Source organism: Boleophthalmus pectinirostris, unplaced genomic scaffold (assembly GCF_026225935.1).
Source record: "Boleophthalmus pectinirostris isolate CB_2022bp ecotype Guang Dong unplaced genomic scaffold, ASM2622593v1 HiC_scaffold_13, whole genome shotgun sequence".
NCBI classification, from domain to species: domain Eukaryota; kingdom Metazoa; phylum Chordata; class Actinopteri; order Gobiiformes; family Gobiidae; genus Boleophthalmus; species Boleophthalmus pectinirostris.
The window spans coordinates 30,204,876-30,224,796 of NW_026571036.1; the positions used below are offsets into that span (position 1 = coordinate 30,204,876).

The 19,921-nt window shown below is 36.0% G+C and overlaps 1 protein-coding gene across 1 annotated transcript; it reads left to right on the forward strand.

Moving 5' to 3' along the window:
- Positions 1-173: 173 nt before the first annotated feature.
- On the forward strand, positions 174-18,509 carry LOC110168266 (methylmalonate-semialdehyde dehydrogenase [acylating], mitochondrial-like). The gene is made up of 12 exons (XM_020933695.2): positions 174-309; positions 543-587; positions 780-854; positions 2,793-2,954; positions 3,915-3,993; positions 6,506-6,808; positions 8,336-8,457; positions 9,699-9,888; positions 11,458-11,639; positions 15,411-15,590; positions 16,452-16,550; positions 17,354-18,509. The coding sequence occupies exons 1-12, from the start codon at positions 271-273 to the stop codon at positions 17,456-17,458; spliced, it is 1,581 nt and encodes a 526-aa protein (XP_020789354.1). The 5' UTR covers positions 174-270; the 3' UTR covers positions 17,459-18,509.
- Positions 18,510-19,921: the final 1,412 nt, after the last annotated feature.

A 19,921-nucleotide genomic window follows, 5' to 3' on the forward strand; every position in this document is an offset into this window, starting at 1 on the left:
GCCAATAAGCCTTTTTCGTTTATGGGCGGGTGATAGAAGACCTGATGTGATTGGCTGGAGTTGTGATTAGACCCGCCCAAATGTACCGGAACTAGCCGTTGATGCTTCTGCTGATGTGTAAAGGACCTGGATACGAACATTCAATTTAAACTTGTCTCGTATATGATTTATACATCTCATCCATCAATAACACTCGTTTCTGTAGCAGCTTGTTTGCTAGCTGTTGTTGTCCTGCAGGTTGTTTGAGGTATTTGGAAAGAGAATTTCACGATGGCTGCGCTCCTTCTTCGGTCGCTTTGCACCAAAAAGGCAAGTAGCATTTACGTTAAGCTATACTGAGTTTGAAGAAGTAAGTGTTAAATTTAGAGCGTGGGACACTCGTGCAAGCCCGTTAGACTATAGTGAAGGTTACACGTTGCTCAAATGCATTGCTTTCATAACTGGGTACCCCGTCAAGTTACATGCAAACTTACGTATTTTTCAATTAAAGCTATGGTTTGAATGCTGTCTTTATATTATTAAAAATAATTTTGTTGTTACAGGCTCCTGTTCACTTTGGTCGCATGTGTTATTCTTCTTCTTCAGTGGTAAGACATGTGCACCACGACTTGTCCAACATTTTTTTATCCACTCCCACACAAACATTCAATTTTTTTCAAGACTTAATAAATTTCTAACCCTTTAAAATAAATGTAATATAAAATCGAGGAAGCTATTGCGTAACTGTCATTGATGTACTGACACAAGTGCAAAGTAAAATGCATTTTTTTCTCGTTTAGCCCACCACAAAACTGTTCATAGATGGCAAGTTTGTTGAATCTAACACATCAGAGTGGATTGACATTCACAATCCGGTAAGTAGGTTAATATTTGTATTTTTTACAGAGTTATGCCACAAGATTAAAGCAACACACCCCTATTTGTTTTTTATTGTTGGCGCCACCTTTTAGTTTGACATTGCATGGTAGCATAGTGCAGTTTCATTACAAGGTCTTCGGTTTGATTCCCAGATAGATACTAACTGATACTAAAACTATCATCAAATCTAGATACTAATTTGAGCAGGTATTGATACTAAACAAATCACATTCACAGGACAGAGATAAATCTTTCCTGAATAGCCTTACATTGATCTTGAGTTGTATCAGAACAAGTATAATAGCACATAGACCACCATGGACCACTATGGGTTTGGGTGACTGAGGGATTACACAGATATTACATGGTAATATACCATGGTAACATAATAGAAAATTATATAATTAAATAGTGAAAACCTATAATGATAATAAAAAGCACTCTTTTTTTAGGCTGAGAATGGGATTTTGAGTATCAAGTCTATTCCTTAGTATCGAAATCAAGTTTGAAATTGAACACTATTCCCAGAGCATATAATACATTTTCTTCAAGTGTCTGTATACTTTTTTTAAAAACTGCCAATTTCTGTTACTACAAAAAACACAGATCCAAACCAGGCTTCCTCTGAACATTCTTCCTTGCAGCTATCCTGTTTAAAGCATAAATTATTAACTTGACCCTCACTGTATAGCCTTTGCATTGTCACTAACAAAGCCAATGATTAAATATTGTACCATCAATTCTTTTCAGTTTAACAGCATTCACCTTGCAGGGACTTCAAACAAACAGTCATTGCATCCTAAATACGCAGAGAATGGGTGAAACTGTCTAAAAATTCTTCAAGTAGATGAATCTGTTCAGAACTTTTTCAGTTGTCACTGTAACTGTCCTTGGCTTTGACAGCACAAAATACAACAATGGACTTTTTGTAGTCTAGTCAGATGTTTTTTTTTTCTGTCTACACTATGGTTTGCTCAATTATGAGAAAGAAAATGCATTGAAATCTCAATTTTGAACAAATTTTATAAGGTTAAGAATGAATGTATTACTGATGTTTTGTGATTCATGTTTTAAAGCCACTCTAAATTAAAGAAGAGTGGTTTTGTTCAAAGTTTGAACTTTCGGTGCAATGTCAACATTTGTGTAATTGATATGAGCAATAACTGAAGTTGTGATTACATTTGTATTAAATGGACAGCTCTAATCTACATGTGTGTACTCTTAATTATTGTGGTGAAATTATGGTTACCCGGATATTAATAAATGCTGCATCTAGCTAGTATTTAAACAGTTTACTTCAAGTATTAACAGAGCATTATTTAACTATGAGACATAATTAAATCTTCCCTGAAAAAAAGCTTTTATATGGTCAGGATCTATATCAGAATTAATAAGGTCACTTGGTAAAATACATCATACCAGATAAAAAATTTGAGCTTTTAACGATATAGATTTTGGTATCAAGCCTTATCGATATCAAAATTAGGTTTGAAACATCTATATTGTAACACTTAACTTCTCAACCACTTATTTGCAAGAGAATAAACTTTTCACAGTTGATTTATTGCAAACAACACAAAATCACTAGCAACAAAATGTAACTTATTAAAACGTAAACTAGGGTGGGGCTTGGTACTAACTTTGCGCCATAATAAAAATTCAGTAATCTTTAATTGTAAATGATCATGTTGGGTCTTTTTAATGGAGAGGTCTACAGCCAGTCTTCTGTCAGTAAAGGCATGTGACTTGGAGTAGAGTTCAGATTTTAGAAGAAAGACATTTGACTTAGCAACTACTTAACATCTGTATTGATTATGTTCAGGAAACTAATATTGAAGGACATTTTTTATTTGTTTTTACAAAGACAAAATATACAATAATTGAAAATTGTGACTGATCAAGTCCTCATCTATCACTTTTTGTATTCTCCTCAGGCCACTAATGAGGTGGTAGGTCGTGTTCCTAAAGCAACTCAGGAGGAGATGTTGGCTGCTGTGAACTCCTGCTCCAGAGCCTTCTCTTCTTGGTCTGAGACCTCCATCTTGAGCAGACAGCAGATCTTCCTCCGATACCAACAACTCATCAAAGACAACATCGTGAGTACAGACCTGCCCAGTGTATAGCACAATTATTATTCTCAATTAATTTTAAAGGTGCACTGCGTAACATTTGTAATGGAGGGTCCGCCACCTGTCCGCCACAAGCAGGTTACAGCACTACGTTACATTATAGGTCAGATCTGTGAAGAATCGCCTTTATTTACAGAAGGCATTTTTGTGCAATAGAAAAACCTGTAATGAATAAATGCAAGATGGATATGTTTAATGTCTCACCATGAAATATTCCAGGCAAAGTAGTAATATCTGTATGGAGATAAGTAGGTAGAAAAGTTGAGCAGTGCACATATCTCTTAGTCATAGTAGGCTTTACTGACAGTAGATAGAGTACAGCAGGCAATACCATCATTTTTATTCTGCATAAAACTGCTAACCCTAGAGTTTAGATCTGTACAAACATGTTCTAAATGTGATTTTTGCATTAGTTTGTCAGTTTATTGTCAATTCTCCTAGATACGTTTAAAAAAATATGAACTTTGAACAGAATGCTGTTATCAAAACTTAAAGGTGCACTATAACTTTGTTCAGGGGTGTGCCACCTGCTGGTTTCTATGAATATGTCATTGGAATTGCCTGGAATGTGTCACAGTAAGACATTAAACAGCTCTATGTTTACATTTTCTAAAAGGGCATTTGGTTTTATAGCTCAAAAATACCAAGAAAAACAGGAATTCTGACTGTGAGCAGGGTTACGTCTCCACAGAACTGACCTGTAACTTGGTCTGGTTTGGTCTCCATGAAGATAGAAAGGTTTAAAACTATACTGTGAAACATTCTAGATAAAGCAAAGTCTCCATGGAGAAAAGCATTTGACTAGCACTCCACCAGAAAAGTTACATAATGCACCTTTCGCAATTGCATATTTTTCCCAAATCATTCAGTCCTATAACGATAACAAAGACACATTTTTAAACTGACCTATGACCTTTTATATTTCAGAAAGAGCTGGCTAAACTGATCACACTGGAGCAGGGGAAGACTCTGGCCGATGCAGAAGGCGATGTGTTCAGGGGACTGCGTAAGTACAACGTTAAGTCCACGCTTCGCTGCTCTTTATGAGGCCGTACACATGGGGGTTATATAGCTTTACCATATAACTTTCACTGTTAAAGTATAAAACCAGGATCATTTTGATGGTTTTCTGATCAGTGAAGATGTCATAATAACAGGGATACAGGGGTCTAGTGTGTGATATTGTGTATTGGTCACAGTTGCCAAGCCCTGTGGTGTTTTAAACAGGGCTTCTAGTGTTACTTATCCATGGGACTAAACCAGGAATGATAAGGATATGGACTGTGGCTAACTAAAAAAGACAATTTACCCATACTGTAATTTTTAAAAACTTATTTTATATAAGTAATGAAATATATATAGTATTTTTCAGTGGTCTAAAAATGTAATGCAAAAATAAAATACGTTATTGCATACAGATACATACATACAATGAATTAGAATTACATTGAAAAGACTAATGACATCTTTTTAACTTCTGCAAAATACTGTCTGCCAAAGTGTTTCACTATGAGGTTTGCCACCTGCTTGTCCCCATCAAGATATTGCTTCACTCAGCTATCTTGCATTTACCTTTGTTTTTTATTATTTATTTATTTTATTGATAAAATATTTTTTTTGCCTTAAGCATCACCTGCTTGTCTCCATGCAGACAGATTGATTTAATGCTATACTATGGAACATTTCTCAAAGAGGTTTCAGACCCTCCACCTGAAAACTTTAACATAAATACAGGTTTTGGTTTTAGTTTAGTTTATTTTTAGGTGAATTTGGAAGAGTAGCCCTGTCACAATAATTGCAATAATATATGGACTTATCATTCAATATATGAACCCTGGAACAGTATATTTCGGGGGCTCAGTATTTATCGTGTGTACAATTTCTTTGCAATAGTGGGAAGATTTTAGCAATTTTTTCTGTACTATAAGATTCGAGTTGTAGAGAGTAGAATATGTAAGTTCTTTGCTATCGTGACAGGCCATAGGAAGAGGTGAAAGTGCATCTGTTTTGCTGTGTTATAACAAAGAGAGAGATTTTAAAAGCATGTCTGTTTGAATTCTCTCCCCTCTAAATATTTGGTGCAGCCGTGAGTGTGGAGCCTGTAGTTTTGTGCCAAACTCATTTCTGAGATCTCTCATCTGAAAAGCACAGCTCACCTGAGGAGGGGCTGCCAGCACTGCACAAATTAAACCAATGGTGCTTGAAGGTTTATTACAACTTCAGGAGGCGATGGGCGAAAATGGCCACTGTTTGAAATAGAGACAAAATGAGTGGATGAGTCATTCTGTTGGAGATGTTTACATGTGGGTTTCGATATTAAGCATGTAAGAAATAAGTTGCCCTGAGTAAGTTGTAAGGATGGTACAGGATCTCGTGCCACAAGATCTCGTGAGACAAAATTGCCACAAGATCGTGCACACATGATAAAAATGTTTTTAAAAAATTGACAAAAAAAGGTTACAGATTGGTGAGTCACATCTCTTAGTCTTCCAAAAAACAGAAGAGTGGAAACAAAAATATGAAATCAAATAAATATTAAAAAAAAAATTGTGAGGCTAAAATTGTTAGGACATTGAATCGTCCCTAGTAAGTTGATATCAGATGCAACATGGTGTAAGATGAGACAAAGCTAGTTGGTTAAAGCAACATTGTGTAACTTTCTGGAGGTGGCAACTGCATGTCCTTTACAAAGACGAGTGGGTCTGGAGCTGTATCCTGTCTTTCAGAGGGCATGATTGGCAGGTGGAGTAACCAGTCAGAGACGCATGGTCCATTCGTGTCATGGCTGTTTACATGTAAAAAAGGAGAAAAAACAACAACATAAAGGACTTAGAAACTGGATTTTTGCAGAATTAAACAGTTGAAGCACCTAACTATTACTTATCTCAGGTAAAAGAAGTTTTATATATATATATATATATATATATATATATATATATATATATATATATATATTTTTTTTTTTTTTGTTCTAAATGATCTGAGAAGTTTGGAGAGGAGATGGCTTCCCCATTTGAGAGACACATGATACAAAATTTGCATCTGTGGTTGGATTGTCTCATGTTTGGGTGAAAGATTTTCACACTCTATGGTTCGATAACAGACCCTTCTGGATTCAAACAGAATGTAGAAGGGACTGGCGGAGTGCATTGAAAAACAAAGTTAAAACCATACTTCAGAACATTCGACAAAGAGATAGCTACGTTTTAAGACTTACTTGTGGAAGATTATAGCCAGAGGAACAGCATTTCCATAGAAACAAGCAGCCCAAATAGTCAGGTTTGTGAAGATGCAAACCCACTCACAGTAAAGATGCATATACTTGTACATTTTTCAGTGCAGTAAAAAACACAGAAAATTAAATCAAACAAAAAGTGACAGAGTGCCGTTTTAAGGGTAGGATCAGTCTCTACTCTCCAGGAAACGAAACAGATGAAACCGCCCTATTTTTGTTTAGATCAAAGATTTCAATTTTAAACCTGCAAATCTCCCTCTCTCTTCTCTCGTTCTCATTTCAGAGGTGGTTGAGCACGCCTGCAGTATCACCTCCCTAATGCTGGGGGAGACTCTACCCTCCATTACCAAAGACATGGACACTTACACCTATCGGCTCCCCCTGGGTGTGTGCGCGGGCATTGCACCCTTTAACTTCCCGGCCATGATTCCTCTGTGGATGTTCCCAATCGGAATGGTCTGTGGAAACACGTACCTGATGAAGCCTTCAGAGAGGGTCCCGGGGTGCACCATGCTTCTGGCCAAAATGCTGCAGGATTCAGGGGCGCCAGATGGTACTCTCAATATTATCCACGGACAGCACGCAGGTGAGAGAGAGAGAAGGGTCCATTCACTTCAGCATAAAATCATCTGACTGTGAAATGAACTCTGGGAATTACTGGGTTTCAAATTACATCACAACATGCTAAAGTCCTGTACAGTTTAATTACTGGTTAATGGGGGCATAAGTAAAGTAATAATGTAAAAAGGACTTTTATGAGTTTTTAACCTTGTAACAGTGTTCCTACATCGTTATGTTTGAGCAATCCTGTATTGTCCTGCATTTGAGGCTTGAGAGTTTAGAACATTTCAGTCATCTACCTCTGCCTACTACTCTATATTTGCTTGCAATTATGCAATAAATGTAGGGTCAAAAATATTACAGAGATATTTTTCACTAATAAAGTAATGCATAAAAAACTGCATGACATTAAACGTATCTATATCTACTGAGATGAACTCATGACACCACCATTTGCACATCAGATCTCTGGATGGGAGACCCTGCTTACAGAATGCATGTTTTTCAAATTGTCCTTTCAAAACACCCATAATTGTATAAATGCAAGAATCCCAGAATGTTAACTTTAATGCCATACTGTGGAACATTGAAGGCAAACCAATTACGTCTCCACGGACACAAGCAGTCTGTAGAAAAGTTAAACATCTTTAATCATGGTTGATCAGTTAGTGTTAACGCTACAGCTCACAATTGAAAGAAAAGTACAAAATTTGCATCCCTAGGTTCTTTTTTCTTTTTTTAGTTTGTTCACAAACTCACAGTGATCTTCGTATGAGATGAACTAAGGGAACAGATCTAAGTGTGCCACCGTCAGTTCTCATACACCCTCCAGGACTCTGTAGAAGACTCATTTACATAATGTATGCTGCATGAAGAGAGATTCAGAGGGAAGAGATCTAAACCTGTGCGTCTGAGTGACTTGGGCATCTTGTCCTTATTTCTGTATAAGGATGTGGAAGAGAAATAGAAGATATGTATCAGTTCAGTTATTTGTGCTTCCTACTTTACTCTAATAATAAAATATCTATAAACTGTCCAATACAAGACATTTACTCATTAACCTAATCAGTGGTGATTTGATTCCTTTAAGAGCCCATGTAACATTATTTTCTGATTTATGTTATAATGTTGTTTCCTCACCACAGACATACCTGGAGTTGTGTTTTGCTCCATTTCCTGCATATTTAAGCTCTGTTTTTTTTTCTCAAACTGAAAACACTCCACATTCCATCACAAGGTGGAATAGAGAATTTTTGAGCTTTGGAGATATAAACAGACATTATCATGATAAAGGGTTACTCAAATGTGTGTGAATGGAACAAAACACAACTCCAGGTATGTTTTTGGTGAGGTAATGCCATTGTAACCTGGCTTAAAGTACACAAGAGTCAATTTTGTGTAATATAGGACTTTTAAACATTTAATTTGTAATGGAATTTGAACTGAAGATACACCAAATAAAGCAAATGTATTATGCTAAATAGACTTTTTGTAATTTTAGTTTGAATGGAAATCCTAACGAAATGTATGGTGTTTTATTTCGTCTCTGTAGCTGTGAATTTCATCTGTGACCACCCGGCAATCAAGGCCATCAGCTTCGTGGGGTCAAACCAGGCCGGAGAATACATCTACGAGAGAGGCTCCAAGAATGGCAAGAGAGTGCAGTCTAATATGGTAGGTACTGCATCAGGGCTATTCAAGGGAAAATACGGGACTGAAGTGCATTGTGTATCTTTTCTGGTGGAGGGTCCATTAAATGCTTTTCTCCATGCTTTAGCTGGAATGTTTCACAGTATGGTATTAAGCCTTTCTGTCTAGATGGAGTTTAAAACAGACCAAGTTACAGGTCAGATCTGTAGAGAGGCAATCCCGCTCACTGTCAAATTATCTGTAATTTAATAAGGTAAAGCTGTCAAATGCCATACTGTGGGATATTCCAGACAGAACAATGACGTATCCATAGAAACAAGCAGGTGACGAACCCCTAACCAAAAACTTACATAGTGCACCTACAAAATTCCCCCAAAATTGAAAAATGTACAGCTGTATTTGCCTGGAGTCAAAGCAAGATGATAATTCTTAAGGAAATTCCTATATCTGTTATCTTTTACCATCTACCAGTGGTGGAAGAAAAAAGATGAAATACAAATTCATGCATGACTAAAATAATCTCATATTGTTTAAATGAAAATGCATAAAATAGGCCTAACAAGTTAATTCATAATTTTTTAGTGTGTGTGTTTTAAGACTGTATTTAGTTCCTACTAGATTTGCAAGATTAAACACAATTGAATGGACACAGTTATCAAATCACAAAGGCTGCAATTTTTGAATTACCATAATTTTCTCCACAAACAATATTCTGTCTTTTATTCTGCATAAAAACTGTTTTGTTTCACTCACACATGTTTAACACACAAACCCTGCATATTAAGGCATATTAGGAGTTTTTCTCTTAAACAGAAAACACTCTGTTCAAACTTGTGATGTCATGTGGTAATAGAGGAAGTTCTCCACTGTATTTTTAAACTCCAGACACCTTCACTAGAATCATTTGGATAATTTCAGCCCTGGAATTACCAATCTCTACTGAACGAAAGGTAAAAGGTAGCTGTTAATTTGGCAACTACTGCTTCATGACATCACAAGGTGGAACAGACTAATAATAAAGGATTACTCAAACGTGTGAATGAAACAAAACTCAACTCTAGGTATGTTTTTAAGGAGGTAATAACATTCTAGCATGGCTTAAAGCTCAGTCAATTTTGCATAATATAGGACCTTTAAAGCCAGAATCACAGTTGCTTATCACAGTTGCTTATCACAGTTGCGAAGCTTGTCAGAAAAATTGCAGTTAGGTCTTTTTTCCCAAATCATTCAGTAATACTTCCTTCTCACTTCTCTTGTATTTTTAGGGAGCAAAGAACCATGGTGTGGTGATGCCTGATGCCAACAAGGAGAATACCCTGAACCAGCTGGTGGGGGCAGCGTTCGGAGCGGCCGGGCAGAGGTGCATGGCCCTCTCCACTGCCATCTTTGTGGGCGAGTCTCGTGAATGGCTGCCGGAGTTGGTGGAGCGCTCCAAGTCCCTCAGAGTGAACGCAGGTACAGAGAAGTCAGGAGTTTGTGTGGGATCATGTTCTTTGGTTTTGGTTGTACATTAATCAGGCAAAATGATACTGACATCCTAATAATCTGTAATGCTCTTGGAAATCATTGGTGAAAGAAGTTTTTTAAAGCTGCATTCAGAGTTTACATGCAAAGTCTAGGATGAACGCATATCTAGGTCTGATTTCTGCAGTGTGTTAGAAAATCCAATATGATGGCGTCCTTGTGTTATTTTGCCTTTTAGTTGCCCGTTCACCCACTTCTGTGAACCTGCTTCTGCACAGTGGTTGAGCCTCTACAGTTATTGATGCTCTGTTATGCTCTGTTTTGCTAATGATGCTAATATGTACACGGCGCTCAAGTCAACTAAATCTGAAATTAATTCTCAAATGTTGCTTTATTAACTGTTAATGTAGTAACAATGTCCGGGTCACAAAATGAACTGGCTCCTCATTTTACATAATTTTAACACTTTCCTAGTATTACTTTATTGAATATTTAATGTAATATTCTGACCATATTTTTTCTCGAGTTCTGACATGCAGGGGCGACTGAAACGCAGCATAATGTAAGTGCTGTGCTTTATTTCTGTATAACCCCACAGGTAGCTCCAGCAACAGTTAATCACTGTTCTGTATCACCATAGCAATGGGTCAACAAATTAACTACTGTTAGGACGGACTAGCTTCAACTAAAATAGAAATAACTAATGCCTTAAACATCCATGGACAGCCAAAAGGTCAGATTTAAAAAGTGAACCATTTTCAGTGTATTGGACCATGGTATAAGCGGATTAAACAACTCAGAGCAGTGCAACTGTGCTTTTAAAAGTAAAAAGTGTTATTAAAGTGTCAAATGTAGGGATTTTGATAAAGAATTGTGCTGATTTTTGTAAACAGAAACGACAGAATCAATTTCTTAATCTTTCTTCTGTTTTTATCTGTATACTTTTGTTTACTCAAACTGTGAACATGATCAAAATAAACCCCTCAGCCATTTCAGCGAGTTTCAAACTATAAGAAAAAATCCTTTTATTTTTCAGTACAGTTTCAAAATAAGATCTAAGATACCCGTACGCTGTCTGCATCTAATTATAAACCATTTCATTGTCTTGTGACTTTAATGTAGAGTAACACTTCATTATTAGTCTGTCTACATCTCCAAAGTTCAGAATGCTCTGTTCCACCTTGTGATGTCATGAAGTGGTAATTTATAGCAACATTTTACTTATTGTTCAGTAAAGGGAGGCAATTCCAGGGCCGAAATCATCCAGATGATTCTAGTGACTGTGTATGGATTTTAAAAACACAGTGGAGCACTTCCTGTATTACCACATGAGATCACAAGGCGGAACGTGGTTTTCTGTTTGAAATGAACTCAGTATGCCAAGTGTGTATGTTGAACAGTTGTGAATGAAACAAAACACAACTCCATGTCTGTTTGTAATGAGGAAACAACATTATAACATAGATCAGAAAATAGTGTGATATGGACGCTTTAACATAAACCAGTTCTGTTTTCCTTTTAATTCCCATTGTGTGTGTGTTTTTGCCTGTTTCTCTGCAGGAGACCAGCCCGGCGCAGATGTGGGGCCCCTGATCTCTCCTGAGGCCAAAGCCAGAGTGGAGTCACTGATCCAGAGCGGTGTGGAAGAGGGCGCCCAGGTCCTGCTCGATGGCAGGAAGGTCCAAGTCAAGGGTTACGAAAACGGGAACTTTGTGGGACCCACCATCATCCACAAAGTCAAGGTGAGATATCAACAATGACAGCGTTTCACCATGCATCTCTATGGTGGAATGTTCAGCAGTTACCATGGTGGCACAATGTACACGTCAAAAAAAGATTTAAAGACGCATTGTATAACTTTTCTGGTGGAGGGTGTGTCAAATGCTTTTCGCTATGGAGACATTATTGCTTTGTCTGGGATGTTTCACAGTATGGTATTAAACCTTTTTATCTTCACTGAGCCCAGACCAGACCAAGTTACAGGTCAGATCCATGAAGAGGTGACCTTCCTCACTGTAAGAATGTCTGTTTTTCTAAGTATAAAACCACCTGTGATTGAATAAATGTGAGGTAGAGCTGTTTAATGTCATATTGTGGAACATTCCAGGCAGAGCAATGACATATCCATAGAAACCAGACAAAAAGTTACATAGTGCACCTTTTAGGATAGTCTGAAAACTCAAGACAACACATTTTCAGGAGCCTGTGAGGAATACGAGAGTTCATGGCCCCGTTTAGGACTTTGATTTTCAACAAAAAGGTGAGAGTAACTAACTGAAAAACTGTTGGCTTATTCTAGCTAGCTTGTGACTGTAATTTTATGTGTGAGAGATGATTGGTTGAGAAGCAAAGGCAACAAAAGAAAGTGGCAAAATACTGTTTTTTTTTGTTTAATTTATGCTTCAGTTTTATTATTATAGAGGAGAATTATTTGGAACATTGTCAAATCCACTGTGTTCTGGCCCCAAATCAAAAGGACATGATTTGAATGGAGCCTGAGTTTCTAGTGAGTTTGGGGGGGACTGCTAATATTTTTTTCCAATTTCATTTTTATTTTGGCAAGATTTTATGTGGGAGAATTTTTGATTAAAGATTGAAATAACTTTTTTGTGAGTCAGCCTTTGTACTCTTGCCATTTGATGTAATTTCCAAGTTCACCATGAAAAGTTAAACTCCCAAGGCGAAACTAAAATAGAAAATAATGAAAGTTAAAGTTTAAGTGCGGAGAGTTTTTAATAATACTGATGAGATTTCCGGCTCCTGTTGTGATCCTAATTTTTTGGATCTATTCATTTCAAAGAGCTGTTCAAAAGACTGGTTCTTTTACTATTTATTAATATGCCAGAAGCCAATGTGAGAACTCATTAAAACAACAAATCACAGAGAAATGACCAGATTTGTTTAAAATGGTTCAAACTGTGTGTGGGAGAGTGTTCATCCATTGTTTCTCATAGATTTTGTTATGACTCTGGGGGCAAAAATGCTTTCTATATTAATAATTTGTGGAGATTGAAAAACACAAAAATGTAGTTCCTTTTATGTTTTGTATGAAGCAGCAAAGTAAGATTTTGTTATGCCTAGTCTTTTTAGACTTTGGGAGAGAATTTTTGTCTATTCTGTTTATGGGAAACACTGATAATCTAAAAACTTTGCTCTACAATAACAGTAATTAAAAAACTGACCTTATTATGATGCCAATGTTTTTTGTGCACAAAGCTTTCACTGGTGTTGCCGACTCTGCCTCTGTGCTGCTTCTTGTGTTGTTTCAGTGTTAATTAAAATCATCATAATAGTCTGAATAAAGTGAGTTTCAGTTCCAGCCATTCACATTAAAGGTTCTATATTACACAAAATGGATTCTTGTGCACTTTTAACCATGTTATAATGCTGTTACCTAGGGGTGTAAAGATATCCATGTCACACGATACGATATCGTCACTGTATGAACCTCACGGTACGATATTTATTGCGATATCATGGGGAAGCTCATGATTAGGAATATAACAATATCCAAATCTCTCTGTAGGATATTTACTGTGATATTTTGTGGAGGCTAACAAAACTGTGAATATAATATTATTTCCTCTTAAAATGCCTTGACAAAACTTAATCTGTAGAACTAAGACTTAAAAGTGCTTAGAACTGTTATTTCTTCATGTAGTCTACGCTGAAATGGAGCAAAGAGTCATGGTCTATGTAGTTCACTCTGCCTTTTTTTTTAAGATAATCCTGCACCATAACTCGTAATTTATGCAAAAAGACTTGTAATTCTATATATTGTGATGGTCCACGATATTATTGTGAGAATTTTGACGTTACGATATCATGATATTTCAATTATTGTTACATCTCTACTGTTACCTCATGAAACATACCCGGAATTATGTTTCATTTTATTCACACATGTTTGAGTAATCCTGGATTATTATTATTAGTCTGTTTAGATCTCCAAAGCTCAAAATGCTCTCTTCTACCTTGTGATGTCATGTAGTGTAGTTTTCAAGTTTACATGTTTTTTTCAGAACATGTTTGTAGTTATTGTTATTGTAGTTTGATAGATTTTAGATTAAGACCCCATAGATATTAGAGTTCTTAAAAAAATTACTGCTCCATTGATACTTTCTCTCTATGAACATTCCCTGCTGGTGTATTGCTAACTCTAGGCTCTGCTCTGTCTGAAGCTGTTCTTGAGTTTTTGGCTGTGGTTTCAAATGCGTGCATTGTGTCACCATGGAAACTTCTTAACACTTCAGACATGCATAACATAACATTACATTACATTACATAACACCCCAGCATGATTTCACAGCAAAGTATCAATACAGTTTGCCAATTAAAATCATGATTTTGATTTAATTTGATTGTAATATCACTATACAAAGATGTGTTAAAATGGCTACAGTTGCTTAACCTCTGAATCGCATTGTCGTAGTAGATCATTTTCCTGATCACACCTTGAACGCCCCGTCTCATTAAATCTGAAGAGTAGTTTAATAATGCGCACTCTCACACTCACTCCCTGTCTGTCTGAACCGGCTCTTCAGGTCATTAGATAATATACGTGCACATCTGAGTAAATGTGCCGGACGACATTTGACCTTTGTCTGTTAAGTATTCAAAGTGTAACTGCTGGATGTCTCTATGAATGTTAAACTGGTGGGCTGATTGTGCAATTGGGATTTCACATTGTTCTGTTCTGATTATTGTGCAAAGAAAAATTTTCATTTCATTTTCAAGCCCTGACACTGTGAGCAAAAGAAATTATTAGCAGTCTATAGTTTAATTATCACTTGTACAGGTTTATAACAGTTTAATTAAAGGGTTTATTTTACGTTTTTTTCTGATCTTTGTTATAATGTGGTTTTCTCATCAAAAACATTCCTGGAGTTGTGTTTTGTTTTAATTACACATGTTTAACACAATCTTTGCATATTCAGGCTGAGTTCTTCTCTCAGAACAGAAAATGGTTGTGGCATGTGGTAATACAGGAAGTGCTCCACTGTGTTTTTAAACTCCATAAACCTTCACTAGAATCAGCCTTAATTTCAGCCCTGAAATTGCCCATTTCTGCTTAACAAAAGGTAGTAATAAATGGTTACTCAAACCTGTGTGAATGAATCAAAAGAGCAGTATAACATTTTACTTTACTTACTTTATTGTGATCAGGTTTGCTTTTCCACAGATCTAACCTGTAACTAGGTCTGGTGGTTTAAGTTGGCTTTTGTGACTAGTCAACTATTTAAAAAAAAAATCAGTAATTTTTAGTAATTGGTATTAAAAAGTCTCAATGTCCAGTAGAAGTAATAATAGCTGAATAATCGAGTACTAAAATTATGCTTGTGTTGTTGTGGCCCTAAGTTTATTGAATACATTCCAGGAAAGCAATAACCTCTCCATGAAGACAAGCTAGTGGCAGGCCCTCTACAAGAAAAGTTACATAGCGCATCATTAAAATGATAAAATGATGTACCTTACTTGAGATAACTCTTTGCTTTCTCCTTCTCTCTCCCCAGCCTGACATGACCTGCTACAAAGAGGAGATCTTCGGTCCAGTTCTCATCGTGTTGGAGGCCGAGACTTTGGACGACGCCATTTCTTTAATCAACAGCAATCCCTATGGCAACGGAACGGCCATCTTTACCACCAACGGAGCCACGGCACGCAAATTCACTCACGACGTGGATGTGGGCCAGGTAAGGGCACAGAGCTGGCAGTACATTATAACCTCTCTGCATGTGGTCCGTGCATTTTAAACAGAAAAATGAGTCAGCCTGCTCCGACTCAACCTGTGTGTGAAATATCAAATCTAATGATGTCCATGTATTTTTTTTTACTTAGACAAACTTCCACATCCACAAGGGAAATTATTTGGTCACAATAGCTCACACATCACAATATATTATAATAGCTTACAATCACAAAGAGCAAAAATATATAAATGGCAATAATAAATTCTGAAGTAGCAAAAATAGCAAAAGACTGAAGTAAGGCATAACTATACGTACAAGTAAAAATAAAATATACAAATATATACAAATATGTCTTACTTTTACAAATATATACTAGAGACTTAATGAAAAAGAAAAAAAAAACTCTCGAACTTTAAAGTGCCCATATAACACAATTTCTGATCTATCTTATAATGTTGTTTCCTCATCAGAAACATACCTGGATTTATTTTGTTTCATTCGCACAAACCCTGCATATTTAGGCTGCATTCTGTTCCACCTTGTGATGTCATATCGTAATACAGGAACTGTGTTTTTAAACTCCATATACCTTCACTAGAATTATTTGGTTAATTTCAGCCCAAATCTCTACTGAAGTAAATGTAAAAAGTAGCTGTTTTTGAGCTTCAGAGACGTAGACGGACTAAAAATAAAGAGTTACTCAAACATGAATGAAACAAAACACAACTTCAGGTATGCTTTTGATGAGGTAACAACATTGTAAAACTCACAAGAGTCAATTTTGTGTGATATATGACCTTTACCTAATGCATTATGTTATTGAGTTGGGAATAGTTGTTAAAATTGTGTTAAATTATTTTCCAGATTGGTGTGAACGTTCCCATCCCAGTACCTCTGCCCATGTTTTCTTTCACCGGCTCCAGAGGCTCATTCAGGGGAGACACAAACTTCTATGGAAAACAGGTACAGCATAAAACACTTTAGGGTGATATGGTTTTATAATTATGACTTTGTTGGTAAATATTAATCATAGTTTTACACCAGTTAAGTGGCAGTTTGTAAAGAAAAGTGGAAAAGTAAAAGATGAAGAATGCAGGAAATAAATCTGAGTTTTAAAATGCAGTCATATTTTAAGGGCAAAGAACCCAATTTTCTGGCACTTTAAGCTTTCATTTAACAAAATAAATGCGCACTCTGAAGAGAATTCTAGTTTTTAAACCTCCCATATCTACCCACAATACTTTTTCACAATTTTTCAGTTGACCTAATGTTAAACCAGTGGAGATTTTAGGACTACTAATCTTCGTGTTCATTACAAAGTATTATACCATGGTAAGTGAGAATTCCAGTGGCTAACTGCTGAGTGTTAATACTGCATAACACACTCCTGCGAACACTGTTCTATATCACTGCTTTGCAGCCATCGCCATGACATCAACAAATGTGCAACTGAGGTGGACAGAATCTTGTAACTTTGTTCATTTAAAACGCAGAAATTTAAGACATTTACAGACAGTGGAAAGTTTCTCAGATTCACTGGTGAGACGTTTCAGCTATATTTATTCATTTTGTCTTGTTTTCAGGGCATCTAGTTTTACACTAATCTTGGCGTTCATTAAAAGTATTCTGACACTGTAATGCGATATATTTTTGTATTGGAGAATATAAGCATGTAATATTTGGTTTTAAACTTTTTAATCAGTATGGAAACTAACCATTTGTCATCCATAGCTATATTTATTCATTTTTTTCTCTCTTGTTTTCAGGGCATCCAGTTTTACACTCAGATCAAAACCGTGACGTCGCAGTGGAAAGCCGAGGACGCCACAGTAACCAGCCCCGCCGTTACCATGCCAACAATGGGCCGTTAAATGGACTTGTGCATATCTTTATAAACGCCTTAAAGCGACCAATAATGCTACAATGGACAATAAAGTTATTTTTGCCCGAAGCACAAAAATTTTACTTTTAGCACTTAATTCAAATGTCAAATATTTTAATAATAATTAGACATATTGTTATTCAAATCAGATTCTAGTGGAGTTAAGCAAATTGTCAGTGGTAATCTCTTTTCAAGATGCACAATCAGCTTATAAAAAGGCCAAGTGAGTCCCTAATTAAGGTTTTGATCAAATTACATTATGAAATTATGGCTTATTATTACAAAGTTGGTCTCTCATTTTTTAATAAATGCATAAAAATAGACTAAAAGTAATGATAAAAAGGCCCACGTCTTGCTGAATGGCACAAGGACAGTATATGCAATACTGGCAGCAGGGATCGAACCACCTATACTCCAGTTACATTATTGGTGGCTTGATTCATGAAAAAATATAGTTTCTTCTCTATTGTAGGAAATTAGACACTGTTGTAGAGTTAAGGATGAGATTAGGACATGGTTTTTGTACAACACACTGCAAAAAAAGTATTTCTAAATTATCTGAAATAATTTGAATTCATAATGTTAATCTTATTTGAGTAGTTTGGACTAGGTTAGTTACTTAAGTTTTATTTGGACATTTTTATTACTATAATTCTTCAAGCCATTTCCAAAAACTGCTGTAAAATTTAAACCACTCAAATCAAGATTAATATTACGAATTCAAGTAATTTTGGATCATATTTTGGAGCGGTAAGGGCTTATTGAATGTGTCTTTTTGCTGTGAAATGTCCTACCAGTAGTTTTTTCTGTATTTTCTTAGCTGACAAGGTGAACAGATTGTATTATGGTTTATTGTAAACTAAAATGTGACAGAACTATTGCATTTTAAACCATGTCTTCCACCTGCCTGTAGAGATGTGTTTTCTAGTTTGTTCATTTGTCAAGTCATGAGCATCTCTTACTCAATGTAAAAATAAAAACACCACAATGTATCTCTTGTAAACTCTTGTACACTGCAAAAATAAAATTCTATGACTTAAGCCAGAAACTTTCACTTGTTTAGCTGTGTTCATAAATAGAGCCTAGATTGCTAGTTTAAAGGTGCACTATGCAACTTTTCAGCTAGAGGGTCTGCCACCTAATTGTCTCCATGGAGATGTTTGCCTGGAATGTTCCACAGTATGCCATAAAATGTATCTATCTTACATAAAGTAAATTACAGGTGTTTTTATTGCTCAAAAATACAATAAAAACATGCGTTGTCAGCATTGTCGCCCTCCACAGATTTGACCTGTAACTTGGCCTTGTGGTGTCACACCTCTACGTGTGTAATATATTATATAGTGTAATGGTATTCTTTCTGAGGAAAAGTGTTGGTTTCTCTTCCCACCTTGAGTATCTTACGTTAGTGATTTCTTGGACTACTACTTTGTACTTGAGTAATATTTTGGTAAACAGTAAAGCTCAGCTCAGAATTATTTTGATTCATGTTGAGTTTATACAACTTACATGCTCCTTTCATGTTATCCTTGATAAGACTTATTAAACTACTGTATATTGTTCATGTTTCTGTTACATACACATTTGTACCAGTGCAATGTATTATAATATATATTTTTAAAATAATAATGTTTCATGTCATACACATTTCAGACAAAACAATGACATCTCCATGGAGAAAAGCAGGTGACAAACCTTGCACCAAAAAAGTTACACAATGCACATTTAATCTGTCCCACTTAACACACAAATAGTTAAAAAATCTGGACCTCTAAATTACAAAAAAAAAAAAAAAAAGCTAATCATTGACAGATGACTGAATCTTGATATCTTGATGTATATTAAATTTAATGACACACTTATTGTGGATCTGTAACGATATACAATTAAAACATGTGAACAAAATACTCCACGCTCCACAAATAGTCCATGTGCCAATGTTATTCACTAAACCTTAATTTCATATCGCATGTGCACTGTAGCGTTGTCACAATACTAACATTTCAAACTCGATTTGATACCAAAGAACAGACTCAATACTAATTCTGATACCACAATGAAGGAAAAAACACCCTTTATTTGGAATGTGATTTTCAACATTAAATCATAATACTTTACCAGGTGGTCTTATGTCTGTGTAATCTCTCAGTGCTGCAGGTAGGTTCCATAGTAGTCCATGGGGCGTATACTAGGCTACATGCTCTTATACTTGTTCTGATACAGCTCAAGATCGCTCTAAAGCTATTCAGGAAAGGTTCATTTCTGTCCTTTGAATGTGACTTTTTTAGTATTGATTCCTGTTCAAATTAGTATCTACTATATTTGAATTTCGATACTTTTGACAACCCAAAGTTATAGAGGCTGCACACTGACTTTTCATTTGTCTTTATCATGTTTGTCTTCCATATGTGCAAGTAGACTACGTTTTTTGATAAATTTTTCGTCACAAACT